The 15,110-nt window shown below is 40.0% G+C and overlaps 1 protein-coding gene across 1 annotated transcript in view; it reads right to left on the minus strand.

The window, feature by feature from the left end:
* GADL1 (glutamate decarboxylase like 1) overlaps positions 1 to 15,110 on the minus strand; it is a 116,006-nt gene that overhangs the window by 76,091 nt on the left and 24,805 nt on the right. The window contains exons 5-8 of the mRNA XM_060248825.1: positions 14,301 to 14,407; positions 13,145 to 13,260; positions 5,102 to 5,181; positions 4,925 to 4,979 (exon numbers count right to left, since the gene is read on the minus strand). Of these exons, the coding sequence (XP_060104808.1) occupies positions 4,925 to 4,979; positions 5,102 to 5,181; positions 13,145 to 13,260; positions 14,301 to 14,407 (358 nt within the window). The remainder of the gene's footprint in view (positions 1 to 4,924; positions 4,980 to 5,101; positions 5,182 to 13,144; positions 13,261 to 14,300; positions 14,408 to 15,110) is intronic.

Consider the following 15,110-nt stretch of genomic DNA (forward strand, 5'->3'; position numbering starts at 1 on the left):
TAGTGAGAGGACTTTTAAAAGTGCAGTGTCCTTTTACTTTTCCTGATTTGGGTGGCTTGGATTTCTTGGGGTTAGGGTGAAGGGTTTTTTGGGGGGAGGGGTTGGTTAAGTTCCTGTATTGTTAAAAGTCAAGTTTTTTACTGTTTTAAAAGGATTCTTTGTTTGATTTGTTGCTGCTGTTGTTCCTTTTATCTTCTGGTTCTGGTTCGGGGGGGGGGCTGTTTGGCCTAATTTTTATTGTTAAAAAGTTCCATTTTTAACAGTTGAGTTTGCTGGCCTTTTCTCAGTTGGATTTGTTTGGATCTGTGTTGTTGTTGGTTTTGCATCCTGTCCTGTTGTCCCTTTTCCTGGTTCTGGTTTTTTCTTTTTTTTGGAGGGGGAGGGGTGTTGACTGATTTGACCTGAGGTTTTTTATTGCTAAAAAGTTCTTTTTTAACAGTTGAGTTTGTTGGCCTTTTCTCAGATTTGTTTGGATCTGTAGCTGTTGGTTTTCCATCCTGTCCTATTGTCCCTTTTCCTGGTTCTGTTTTTTTTTTGGGGGGGGGGCGCAGTTAAAACTTAAGTTTTTTTCTGTCATGTTTTGGTTTTTTTTAATTACCTCTGGTTGGTGTGAGCGGGTTGGTGTGTGGGCTGTGTGGGGTGGGTCACTTTCATGTTTTTATAAAGCTATTTTTGGAGTCTGAGGGTTCCATGCAGTTTTGGGGGCTCTCCCTCAAACCCCCTGCCCCCCAGTAGCCTCTGATTATGCCCTATTTTGCCATTGATTTCAATGTCCCATAAGGTATAATGGTGGGATAAGGGCACCCTCTTTGGGTGCCCCTGGAATGGGAACCCCTGGTCCAATCTTTTTGGGACATGGGGGATTGGTAGGGGAGAGTCCCCTACAGGTCCCCTTCAAATTTGGGGGCTCTCCCTCAAACCGCCTCCCCTACAGGCGGCTTCCAATATACCCTATTTTGCCATTGATTTCAATGGCCCATAAGGTATAATGGGGCCATATATTCGGAAATAGCCGTATATCTCCCATATATACGGCTATTCCGAGTACCGGTATTCAGAAATATATGGTATTCCGAATATTTTGGCCCCATATATTTCCAAATCCGATTATTTCGGAATTATTTTTTTTTTGCACACCCCTAGTGAGAACATCTTATAGAACGTTTATGAAGGTCTATGAGATGGCAGTGAAGTCCACTAAGCAAGAATTCTATGTGCCCTCTATTGCATCTGCAAAGTCAATTGTTTAGAACAACCTGATCATTAACTTTGTTGCCACAAGGCAAACAAAATGGAAGACCAGCTGTAAGGCATTTGTGACATTTTGCTGATAAAATCTTATTGCGCCACTAGGACCTCCCAACCACAGTTGATAACATTAAGGGACCACTTCAACCAACTCTCTCAGGAGGATGTCGACAGGGTTCTGGCAGCTGAGAGGCCAACCACTTGCCTCCTTGACCTATGTCTTTACTTGCTGGTTAAAGCCTGCGGGGGTGGTATTCGGGTTCCCCCTGGAAAAATTATCAACTTGTCAAATACTAGAACTCAAGGGCAGTAGGTTCAGGACAGACAAAAGAAAATATTAATTTACGCCAAAAATTTTAAAATGTGGAATTTGCTACCCGTTGGCCACAGGAGTAAACCGCTTTAAAAGGGGATTGAACAGATTCATGGAGGATGTCTATCAATGGCTACTAGCCATGGTGACTGAGGGGAACCTCCACATTCAGAGGCACTAAACCTCTGAATCCCAGAGCCAGGAGACATCATTAAGGAAAGGCCTTGGCCTCTATACCATGTTATTGGTCCTCCAGAGGAACTGGTTGGCCTCTGAGACAGGATGCTGGATTAAATGGATCATTGGTCTGATCTAGCAGGGCTCTTATGTTCTTACGTCTAAGGCTTTTATCACACATCTATGAAAGCCACTATTAATTTTGCCAGGTATGGCTTTTGATCCAAAGTTTTAAATTTAGGACAAAAACTTGGATTTATTTTTCCTACAGCACAATGCGCAACTGCCCCTAAGTACTGTTTCTTAGCAAGCTTTTACATGAGTCACATCCATTTAGTTATACATAGATGTATTTTAGCAGAGAAAAAATGGTTATTTATTTATATACATATACTGCAGTTTCAGGAATAACAACACACCTATCTTTAGTATTCATGTCTGACTATAAAATTCCTCTCACTACAAAATAAGCTTGCCAGAAACACTCTCTCCCTAGAAGCCTGAAGAAAAATACTAAGTAAAACAAGATTTCCTCCCAACACAACAGATGTAAGATTTTTTATTACATTGAAGTATTGATTAAAGTGCCTTTTCTGTTATTAACCTTAAAATATCAAAACACCACATAAAGTAACATGTCCTGCAGCCAACAGAATAGCCTGACAAATCCCACTATACTTGGCTAAGAGTGGAGTGGATGATGAAAACTAAATTTCAAAAACTGGGTTTTTTTACTTTGCCATACAATACAAGGAACTAGTTGAAAATGGCTGCCATATTGGAGCATTTTTAAAACCTGTCGAAATGCATCACTGAAAAAATGTACTGTATTCATTGGATAATTTCTACATGAAGTAAAATAATTCATGTATTTTCACTCATAACAGTTGAGTAAATGATGTAAATCTCTGGCAAAACAAATCTCATAGCAGTATCCATTTAAAACAAAAACAGACTTTTTTCCAGCCCAGTGATTCTTGTGGCTAAAGCTGACTTCATTGGAGAATGCACCTTTATGTAGACAGACATGTGTACATAAAGCTGTTTCTCCACTGAAATCAATAAGAAAGGCCATACGTGCAGGAGGTCTGCTGCACGTGTACTGCAGCTGTGTTAAGGTGCAACCCAGGGCATTTTTTTGAGCATGAACACACAGGAACGCAGTTCCGGCTGGCTTGACATAAGGGGGTGTGGCCTAATATGCAAATGAGCTTCTGCTGGGTTTTTTCTACAGGAAAGCCCTATACGAAACAATGGTGATGTCAGGGGGTGTGGCCTAGTATGAAAATAAGTTCCTGCTGGGCTTTTTCAATAAAAATGGCCCTGGTGCCACCTATACATATCACATCATAGTACAAAAATATATTCCCGGTTGAAAAAAATATCCAAACGTTTCATTCCAATTCATGAAGGCAAGCATGCTACAGCTGCCAAATTTGCCAGAAATCTGCCAAATTTGCCATTTACAGGCAGAGACACAACAACTTCCCAAGCAACACTGCAGTGAAGCCAACAGAAACATTTTTCTGCATGAAACTCTTCCCAGTTTTTAAAAGACTATCTCTTTTTGATGCATAAAAGTAACCAAAGAGAAGACATGCTCACAGAATGTGCATTTTAATTGTTTGACTGTACTGTTTGAAGAGGCAGATATATATATCCAAACACCTGCCACAGATGGGCAGAAGATCCAAACCACGTGTTTCCCTTATGTTTCCACATGTTTACAATTCCCTTTCAAGTATTATAAAACATTATTTAAAAGCTGTAGGATCACTTCTACCAAACACGCAGCAACCATATTAAACCTTTTTGCAAATCTGTATAAACAAATGGCTAAAAATCAAAAAATGGCATTTAGGAAGAATACTTACATTGAAGTGAGATAAGAGAACCTTTCAAATGGTTATAGTATCCATTTCAAGGAAATGAAACCATATTAAAAAGAACAGACACACGTATCTATATTTCAGCAAAAATTATTTTAAAAAATATAGAACAGAAGCAGTGCTTTAGCCACAAAACACATCCATTACCATAAAATAAGATTTTTTTTAATCAAAGGCCTTTTTAGATTATGAAAATGCTATATTCCCTTGGAAACAATCATTTCACCCCAAACAGGGCTGATCTATCATTCTATTCTATAGTTTTATTTTACTCCCTGTTTCTCCTATTTTTTCAAAATGATTGAAGTGTGTCACAAACTGTTACTGCTAGTAAGAATATACCAGCAGTAGTGTACTTTCATAAAATGTGATGCACAACAGTGTGGTTTTAGCAATAGGTATAATCCAGGCATTGGCACAATATATACTTCTAAGGCACCAGGTTTAGGATTGTGGCTAGGGCTGCTAACTGTGGTTTGAAAAATTCCACAAGATTTGGGGGTGGAGCCTGGGAAGGGCAAGGTATAATGCCACACAGTCCACCCTCTGAAGCAGCCATTTTCTTCAGGGGAAATTGTTCACTGTGGCCTAGAGATCAGTTGTAATTCTGGGTCATGACAACCCTAATTGTAATACAAGTGTAATTTGTCACAATCTGGAAATAAAAAAATAATATTAAATGTGTTTATTTACTTCATTTATAACTCGCTTTTCTCCCCAATGGACAGTTTATGCTGTTCTCTTTTCTATTTTATTTATGCAACTATCATATAAAGCAGGTTGGGCTGAGAGTTTGTGATTGGCCCAAAGTGACCCAGCAGGTTTCCACAACAAAGTGGGAATTCAAACTTGGACACACACACACCCCCATCCCCATCCCCTACTCCTAGTTTACACCACACTGGCTTTAAAGAAAAGATAAACGAAAAATATTTTAGGGCCGCATTTTCATTACAAACAGTGACAAAAGAAAATTGTAGAAACCTAATAACTTGATAGTTAGGACTTTCTCCACAATCTGTAGCATAACTAAAAATGATTCTTGTGGCACATAAAAGAGTTAAGTAAACATACATCTTTGTTTTTGCAGTAACCACTGGACACAGTTAGCCAACTGGAAATGCAGCACACAGGCTGCACCTAGAAAAACATTTGTATATATAAGAACTGCCCTGTTTTCACTTTCACTCTTCTTTTTCCATATATTTCCTCATACAAATCCACCATGGTACACCTTGCATGGGTGCACACACACATGCGCACTCTTGCTCCCTTTCACTCTCTCTCCCCCTCTCACCTCTTTCCTGGCCCGCTGGACTTGTTTCTCCAGTTCCTCAGGTATCATCTTACCTCTATGGGACACAGATTTAAAACTTTTCAGTTATGTTTTAAATAGGTTACTCTCTTTACAGCACTACTGCATTTTTTAAAAAAAAAACCAAGCTGATCACTTCAGCAGCTTTTGCTTCCTTACCTTTCATCACTTTTGATGAAGTAAACATTTTGTGTGCCAATTCCCAGGAAAGATGCTGCCTTCTTCACGGAGTAATGACACTAAACAAATGCAAAGAACGTGAAAGAGTAAATTAAGCAGGCAATTAACAATGGACATATCATTAGAGATGTATCCTGAGGCAAATGTTACAAATTCTGAACAGAAACAAGACCTCAGGAGTCTGACTGCAATAACAGAATAGCAAAACAAAGGATTCCTCCTTTCTGAAAACAAGAGGAAAATGACACTGGTTTTCAAACCTGGAGTCTTTGGTGTGGTGAAATAGGTATCCAAATCTAATCCAGATGGGCAGCCATGTTGATCTGAAGCAGCAGAACAAAATCTGAGTCCAGTGGCACCTTTAAGACCAACAAAGTTTTATTCTGAGGAACTGATACTCCAAAGAAGTGTGCGTGCACATGAAAGCTCATAACTTGAATAAAACTTTGTTGGTCTTAAAGGTGCCACTTGGACTCAAACTTTGTTCTATCTCAAGTCTAAGTTATTACTAAAATGGGTTGTCAGGCTACAGAAACAAACATAAAAATGCTGGATACACTAATTAATTAAACTACTCACAGTATTTGGTCAAAGACACATCATATCTTCTATTACCTTCTATAACTTCCGGAATATAGTAAAATCATACCTTCTACTATATTCCAAACATTTTATTCCACTTACTGTCTTGGGGAGCTCAATTACAGCTAAGAGTAAATCAGAAGTGTCCTAGAGCAACAGTTCATGATTGGCTTTTCTGCTCACCCACTGGTTAAAAATTTTGAGTAATTTCATGAGATAAGATGGCTGTTACTAATCAGTAGGGATGGGCACAAACCGGGGAAATGTGATTCAGTTCATAGTTCATGGCTTGCCCAGTTCACGAACCACAAACTGGCACAAACTTTTAAGAGCTAACGAACTGTTTCAGTTTGTGAGGTTTGTAACCCAGTAGAAACATCAAACTCACTGAGGATATCTGGCTAACTCTCCTCTACCTGCCCACTATGTTTGGTGAGGATCAGATTTATGGGGTCCAAGTTACAGCCCCTCAAAGAAGGTGCCCCCAGAAAAGACTGTCATTTCTCCAGAAAGCACTTTCCTGGGGGTACCTTCTTTGGAGGGCCATAACTTGGATCCTATAAGTCCAATCCTTACCAAACTTGGCAGACAGGTAGAAAAGAGTCAGCTGAAGATCTCCTGTGAGTTTGGTGACTTTAGCATGCACAGAATCTACTAAATACACTCCTGAGCCTCCTGAACCTGCACCTGTCAAAATGGTCATTTTGACAGGTGAAAGTTCAGGAGATTCATGAGGGTATAGAATAGATCCTGTGCAAGCTACAGATGTCAAAGTTGAAGGGGAGCTCCCCCAATGCTCCTCTACATGCCCTCCAAGTTCTCCTCCCCACAATGCTTTGAAGTTCTGTAAACATTTAGGTTGAGTGGAGACAGTCTGTCTCGAAATGTATCCGTATTCAAACTGTCACAAAGCTTCACAAACAGCTTGAAAGTTAATGGAAAGTTTGTGCTGGTTGACTTGCTTTACTTCATTAACCACAAACCAGCCAAAATTTGTCATGAACTTTAGTTTTTGAGCCAGTTCATGCCCATCCCTATGTGTGCTCACTGACAGACTTCCTAAAATGAAAATGCTGCATTGGATTTAGATATCTACAAAACGTTCTCTGGAGCTAAATGAATGAGAAGGTGCTGATAATCTAGAATTCCATTGCATTCATCCATCCAATTGTTGTGGAAGAGAGCTCTTCAACAGATATTAACCAAAACAGCTAAATGGAACCTGTATAAATAAGTACTATACTTCTGAACACCATATTCTTAGTGGGGACAATCATCAGGGGACTGGCGTCAGCACCATTCCCAGCTTGTGACCTTCCAGAGACATCTTGCTGGCAGCTTCTATATAGATGGGTCTTGGTACGATCAAAAAAAAAATTCCTCACACTTCCACATGAAAACATTCGCTGAAGGCTGAATTCATTTTACATTTTTAGCCCCTGGGAAACATCTGATATTATACATCCTATTCCCCTTTTGAAAACTAATCAAAGGAACTAACTGGAAAATAGATGAAAATATATCAGTACTTAGGCAAGGTCCAGGTGGATAGCAGGGTTAGTCTGAAGCAATAGAACACAGTAGGAGTCCAGTAGCACCTTTAAGATCAACAAAGTTTTATTCAGACTGTAACCTTTCATATGAAGTATGCACGCATATGAAAGCTTACAGTCTGAATAAAACTTTGTTGGTCTTAAAGGTGCTACTGGACTCCTACTTTGTTCTACTTAGGCAAGGATTATGGAGTTATGGGGAGGAAGGTCTGTTAGGTCTGTTTTTCACACTGCACAATTTGGTGTGGACTCCAACTGAAAGCATGTCCACACAGAACCTATGACCCTAGCCACACATCACAACAGAAAGACTTATGTGCTTGGGCATCTGTAGCCACTTCTGAACATTCAAAAATATGAACATGGAATTGGAATATCAGAAATGACCCATTAATTTATTACTGTGAGAAATCCTTCTGCTAAAAAGTCACAAGACAGTAACGTGTAAATGTGTAATAATGTGCCTGGATGGGTAACAAGGACAGGTCTCTTGATCAGTTCTGGAGTATAAAGGAGAAAAATCTGGCTGGCAGGAGAAAAATCCATATGATCAACATGCTATGTTCAGCTGTACAAATGCAGGTTCCTTGGGTGAGCCTGTGCCTGAAAAAGTGCAGCCTATTAACAGGCCCTATCTGCAGAAATTTCAGATGCGCAGGTCAAATTCAGTTGTAACTAAAAATTTCAAATGAATAATGTAGCACATGAAACCAGGCAGCAACTTTTCATTTTCTGATAAGTTTCTAATGTTTATCTCTGTCTTTGGACTCAGTTCTGAAAAGCTCTGTGCAATTTAACAGAGAAGATGCCCCTGCATTCTCAGTGCCTGGGCAAAAGAAACCATATGAACTGACTTACTTCAGTAGAAAAATCTATATCCTTCTTGAGAAAAGAAGAGGAAAATACTCAATGTTATTTAAGAGTTAAATTAATATACTTGCCAACAACCCTGAAAATGCCTTAAATTGTCCCCTTGCATACAGCAGGTAAAACCAGGTGGTTAATTAATTCAGTTTTCTTCCAGAGAGTTCACACAAATGCAGTTACAGAGAAACATAATTATGAAAAATCTGCAGCATTTTAATGTGTGGGCATGAATATATTAAGGGTATTCAAGCCTGTCATGCTTTTTTCAGAGGATATGCATCACCTCAAAAAGAGTCCCCCCCTCTCTCTTTGACAAGAAAGGTTTCTTTCCTCATTTTTAAAATCTAAATGCACGGAATATACTATCAGGTACCATCAGCCAATCTGTTCTAACATGACACATTCACAAAGCCTTTAGAATTTATTCATTCAGAATGTAACGGGAATAATAACATACATAGGTAGATAATCAATCTTCTGTTATACTGAATTACATCAATAATTCGAAATATGTCTGCAGAGCAGCAGCATACCATTCACTAGAGATTTGGATTCTGGCAGCAGAGTTTCATTTGAATTGCAACCCATTCTCACAAAATAGCTCTTTATTAAGTACACTAACGGTCACCTATTAGGATCCATCGAATAATCACTGGGAAATGTCAAACCTCTTCAGGCTCAAAAAATAACCTATCAGCAAAATCTACATGTTGAGAAACAAAGGCAGACCACTGAATCATAAGCTTTTGTCACAAAACATGTATTTTTGGGAAAGGGAGAAGCAGCGAGAACTTGAGCTTGGGGATGGATCCTATATGCAACATGCACAGACACTGGGTTCTGCTTCCCCTCACCCCATACATTGCCATGTAACCACAAATGTAATTTCTACAAGAAATTACTTTATTCAAATGAGCTGTTAAAGAGCTCTGGAGAAGTTCTGTCCATTAGATTTTGAAAATTTATAGTTTTTCCATGGGATTTATAATGACATGTAGGAATATTTTCACAAGTAATTCCAAAGTAATTTTTAAAATATTTCTTGCATCTGTAAATTATACAAAGCATAATCTTCTTGACTCAAAAATCATGCTCTCTCAGGTTAATGCTGTCCCAAAGACTACAATTTTCACCTTGTGTCCATGCTGTTATTGATTCACTTCATTATAATGGTTTCTTCATATACAACTAATAAACAAACGATAAATAGGTCTATAACAAAAATCCAGGTCCACAGCCAGAAAATATTAGTTGGGGGGGGGGGGGGACAAGGAAAAATTTTTTGGGTGGAGGGGCCCCCCATTCTGGTGGCTTCCACTCTCTCCGTGGCCACTGCTCTGGCAGCCCCCAAACTCCCTGCAACTCTGGAGGCCCCCACCCCCCTCCACGGTGCCTCCCCCTCCCTCCCACTCAACCACCTAGTGAAGCAACAGCTCCTGGGGCTCTTTCAAGGTGCCCCCACCCCACTGATCAGCGGTTCCAGCCACACCAAGGCCGGCGGTTCCTATGCCAGCTTTCCAGTGGCTCAGCATGTTCAGCATGAGCATGCCAGAAAGCTGACTCAGGACCACCGGCCTTGGACATATGAAGCTGCCTTATACTGAATCAGACCCTTGGTCCATCAAAGTCAGTATTGTCTATTCAGACTGGCAGCGGCTCTCCAGGGTATCAAGCTGAGGTTTTTCACACCTATTTGCCTGGACCCTTTTTTGGAGATGCCAGGGACTGAACCTGGGACCTTCTGCTTACCAAGCAGATGCTCTACCACTGAGCTACCGTCCCTGTGAGCCTTCCTGAGCTGCAGGCCTCATGCCAGGAATGGGTCCATCCTCTTCAACAGCTACTACTTCTTATAGCCTTTGCATTCAGATCCCAGAAACCTGGGGGGCTATAAGGAGGAGAGCAAGCTGGTTGCAGAGACAAGAGAGTACAACCATCACCACAGCAATCACCTAGGAAAAGGGCAAACTGGATACAGTGGGGTAGTTTGGATTTTATTCCATAACCAGCTTGCTCTCCTCTGGGATCTTTGGCAGTCTCACTCTTTTGTCTGTGCATCATGCTAAGAAGATAATGAAAAAGCAGAGAGTAATGGCTGCGATCAGATAGGTGTCTTGGCGTGGTTCAGCCAAGCCTCTAATTTGGTCCAAGATTTTTTGTACTGAGATAATCATAATCAGACATGAAGTGTTCCCAACCATTGTATCTTGGTAAAATAGATTATGGGAACATTTTATAATGTATAAAATTACATCTAATGTAACAACACTCACATCAGAAGCTCAGGAATATAAATTAATTGTGATATGGTATCCAATAGTAGAATACCTTACAGAAAAAGAGGTCATACCAGCAAATCAGTTGTTATCAGAGAATGATGTATTTTTTAATATTTATAACCTTCTAGTTTTAGGTCACAGTGGAATAATCTTTTTTATTTTTGAACTCTGTCTATTTTTGAAATAGCAAAACTGGATTTTGCTTTGATGTGTTTTTGATGTTATCATTATGTAAAATTATATTTCAATTTAATAAAAAAAAATTAAGTTGGGGGGAGAAGACAGCAGGTGTCATGCTGATTACCAAGGACATCAGAAGCTCCTCCTGAGCATCAAGCCCACTGCCGCCACCTTCTTGCTGGCCTCCTGCTCAAGTTTTATGTGTCTGCCTCACCTCTTTTCACTGTGCTGCTTGTCCCACCATCAGTCCTGAGCAGGACTGGCCGCTTTGCCTACCAAGCCCTGCTGGTTCAGTGCTCAGCCCTTCTCTAGAGACATCATCATCATCAGGCATAGCCTTAGCCCAGCCACCAGCAGCTGCATCTTCCCATCCACTGTCCTGCCCATCCTTGCCCACTCACATAAATGAGCCGTGGGCAAATAACCGCTTATATGCTCATTGCTAAAAGGTTAAAATGAAATTGCATCAAAACAGGAAGTGAAAGATGGGCTGCCCCAAAAGACTTCCCCCCACAAGAGAGCAATCAGATACCCACAGAAGCGCTATGAGACCAGTAGGATCCCTAAATACCGGACTTTCTACGGTGTCAGGGAAGTTGGGGGTAAGAATAAGAGGCTGATGGCTGCAGAAATAGGAACCAGATGTTGCTGTCTGATCAAGCACTTTAAATCTATTCAGGAGGAGCAAAGACAACGGATTGTATCACACCCAATAATTCACAGTCAGTTTATCTTGCAAACAATGAAGCTCAACTTTATTATGTGCCTGTAAAATCATGTCATCGGTATAATGCAAAACTTAGAAAGCCTGACCATCCATCCTAAATGGGAACAAACCATTCCCTTTCTTTAATGAAGCAACTACCCTGCTTGGGATGGTCCAAGCTACCTCAATCTCATCAGACCTCAGAAGTTATACAGAGCCAGCCCTGGTTAGTACTTGGATAAGAAATCACGAAAGAACTCTAGGATAGCAGTGTGGAGGCAAGCAATGGCAACCCACCTCTGTTAATCTTTTGCCTTGAAAACTCATTAAGTAGACTACAATTTGACAGCACTTTCTGCCACCAATAAAGCAACTATATTAGTAATGTATAAGATAAATAGCAAGGGTTCCCAAATGCAGCTGGAGTTTCTTGCCCTGGTGGTCTGAATTGGAAACCTTAGACAGTCATTCATGAATACGCATGTTTTCATAAAAGGTTTTATTTAGGATACACATTTTTTTAAATTTAGTTGTTCCTAACTTTTGCCATAGGCCGAGCTGTGCTTTAAAGTTGTGTCTGCTTCTATGGCTCCATTAACACAGAGCCTCTAAGCATTCACAGAAGTTAGATTAATGCATAAAAGTGATCATTTGTAATTAGTAATTTGTAACACAGTAATTCTATAGCCAACTATTTTAACCGCACACAAAAAATTAAAGTCTCCCAAATTTACTGACAAGGGCAGAGGAAAAGAGTTGCTCTTGAAGTTTACCAGGGGTATTGAAGCAGATAGTTAAAAACTGCTTTGCCGTGAAAAATGTGGATAAAGTGCAAACAGATTGGAGCTTAAATACCACCATCAAAATACAGAGTGTGCCTTTTCAGCAACATAAAACAACACATTCTATCAAAGTATTTCCATTTGTTTCTCGACTGGCCTGTTCCCCCTTGACAAACAATTAAAACCAGGTCTTGTTGCTTTTACCATGCCTTTTTTTTTAAAAAAAAGAGCAAAAGGCCATTTTTTATTATCGATTCAACAGCCACTTAAACTGCGGAAAAGAAAGCCTCTTCAAGCACAAAACAGATGACTTTATTTTGTCATTGTTCTTACATTTTTACTGAAAAATGAGCATGAAATCCTTCTTTAAAATTAAACTGTATTCCTCAACTCTACAACGACAAAAATAAAAGTAAACTATTATTTTCTTCATTTAACCCTCTCGGTATAGGAAAGCTACCTTGCCAATCTGCAGCAGAGGATGAAGAATGGGAGGGAGAGGCACGGGGTGCCAAGGAACCTACCACCAACATTCCCTCACAAAAATTCTACTTTGTGAGCTACTGGCATTATAGTTGTGAGCTACTGCATAAATTATTGTGGTCTGGGGCCATTTTTCCTGACATTTTCGAGACAAAAAAGTTTGAACTGGAGGCTAAAAAACTGAGCTAGCTCACACTAACTCAGCTTAGAGGGAACAATGCCTACCATGTGTCTTCTCAGCTCCAGCCCCTTTAGGTAATATATACATTTGGAAGTGGAGCAAGGAGGGGATCAAAGAGCCTAAAGAAGTGTGACAGCTAGTTCAGAACAGCTGGGCAAGGGAATAGTTGGTCAAATAACTTTGTAGGGATCTCTGCATAATTTTTAATATGCAAACTGGACCTTGCAGTCTCTTGTCTCATTGGTAAGCCAGAAATATGCCATGTTATGCTTGGCATGATATTAGATCGTTGCTACAGTCTTCCTCAACTCACAAATGCATTGCTAGAATAATTACAAGGAAGCAATGCATGTAATCATGAAAAAAAGCCAAAACCTTTTTTAAAAACCAGTAGATAAATATTTATTACCTCTTCTGATGTGAACAGCACCAGTCGGGGCATCCCTGAAAGTCCCTTTTCCTTTATGTCAGGACAGTATTTGTATCTAGCCAAGTTCATAGCATACATATTAGAAACAGAGCCACCTGGGGGGAAAAGCCAACATATAATATAAGGTAAAGGTAGTCTCCTGTGCAAGCACCAGTCATTTCCAACACTGGGGTGACATCGCATCACGTTTTCATGGCAGACTTTCCACGGGGTGGTTTGCCATTGCCTTCCCCAGTCATCTACACTTTTCCCCCAGCAAGCTGGGTACTCATTTTACCAACCTCAGAAGGATAGAAGGCTGAGTCAACCTTGAGCTGGCTTCTTGAACCCAGCTTCCACTGGGATCAAATTCAGGTCATGAGCAGAGAGCTCAGACTGAAGTACTGCAGCTTTACCACTCTGTGCCACAGGGCTCTAGCCGACATATAATATACATGTCTACTAATATTTCAGGTTTTCAAATTGTAATTATAAAGGTGCTCAAATGTTAATACTACAAAACACAACGACATGAAAGAATCACTTGAAAAATTTTTGCTTCAAGCTGTTGCTATACTCAATAGCTATTTGAAAGAAAGTATTTATAACTAAGGCTTTCTACAAACTAAGAACATAAAACACATTTGAACTTTTTATTATCTTGAGTGTTCAACAGTAACTTTATTGAAAATGTTTTGCAGGCATATGTGCGCAAGCAGCACACACAAACCTTCAAATGCATAACCGTAATGAAGGGTTTGTTGCTTACCTGGGCAAAGTACTTTCATAAAGCACAACACAGCCTGACCTGGACAGCCCAGGCTAGCCCAATCTCATAACATCTCGGAAGCTAAGTAGGGTTGGCCCTGACTAGTATTTGGATGGGAGACCTCCAAGGAATACCAGGATTGTGACATGGGGGCAGGCAATGGTGAACTACCTCTAAATGGCTCTTACCTTGAAAACTCTACCAGGTCACCATAATACAACTGTGACCTGATGATACTTTCCACCACCAAAGCACAACAGAGGCTGTGCAGACATGACAAAGGGGCCAGCATTGTATTGGTCAAGATTTTGCTCCCATACATACTATTGGTATGTGTAGTGAGAAATCATCTTAAACTAAAATGGAATGTTAAAAATACATTCTTACCTGGATTAAATATGCCATCACCTTCTTCCCACCCTATAAATTCAATCATTTTCTTTAGGACTGCTTCTTCCACTAACAAAAACACTGGCGATACTTCATAGGTGTACCTGAATGAACAGGAAATAAAAGGCAACCATCTAAGCAGCATTTTGACAAAGTTCATTGAGGGAAACGAAATGAAAGGAAAACAGAGTAGGCAGCATAAAATGGCTCTATAAATAAGAGGAATCTAACAATGTCAAGTTGCATGATCCATTCTCTGATCATAGACACTATCTATAGCTACCGGCTAGTCCCACAGTTTTTAATAAACTGTGGGGAGGGGAGATAAAGGGAATTCTGGGAGTATAGGGAGTGACATGGCAGGATACATGCAACGTGACCCAAGTCTGAATCTTTCCATCAAGTCCCTAGAAATTTTCAGGGGTCCCTAATACTCAAAGACCTAGACACAACAAGTGGTCTTTCACATGATCAATTTAGGAGTGCTCCACATATCAGCCTTTAAATCATAATCCTATAAATCCAGATCAATTGCTATTTTAGCACAATGGCCTGGGGATGTTTTTTTTTAAAAAAAAAATCCTTGCAAAGCCTTTTGATGATGTTATTCCCTCAAAGGTATTAGCCACTCAATGGCATGATGTGCTTCTCAGTTGTGCTTCTCAGGCCTCTGAGCATTGGATTTTATGAACAGATTATTCAATAGGAAAAGCACCTCAGTAGCTGGAACAGAAAGTAGTGATTTCATTCACCTATTAGGCATAGAGAGGAAACTGGTGCAAAAACCATCAATCATCTGGGCCAATA

This window comes from Heteronotia binoei, chromosome 10, assembly GCF_032191835.1.
Source record: "Heteronotia binoei isolate CCM8104 ecotype False Entrance Well chromosome 10, APGP_CSIRO_Hbin_v1, whole genome shotgun sequence".
NCBI classification, from domain to species: Eukaryota; Metazoa; Chordata; class Lepidosauria; order Squamata; family Gekkonidae; genus Heteronotia; species Heteronotia binoei.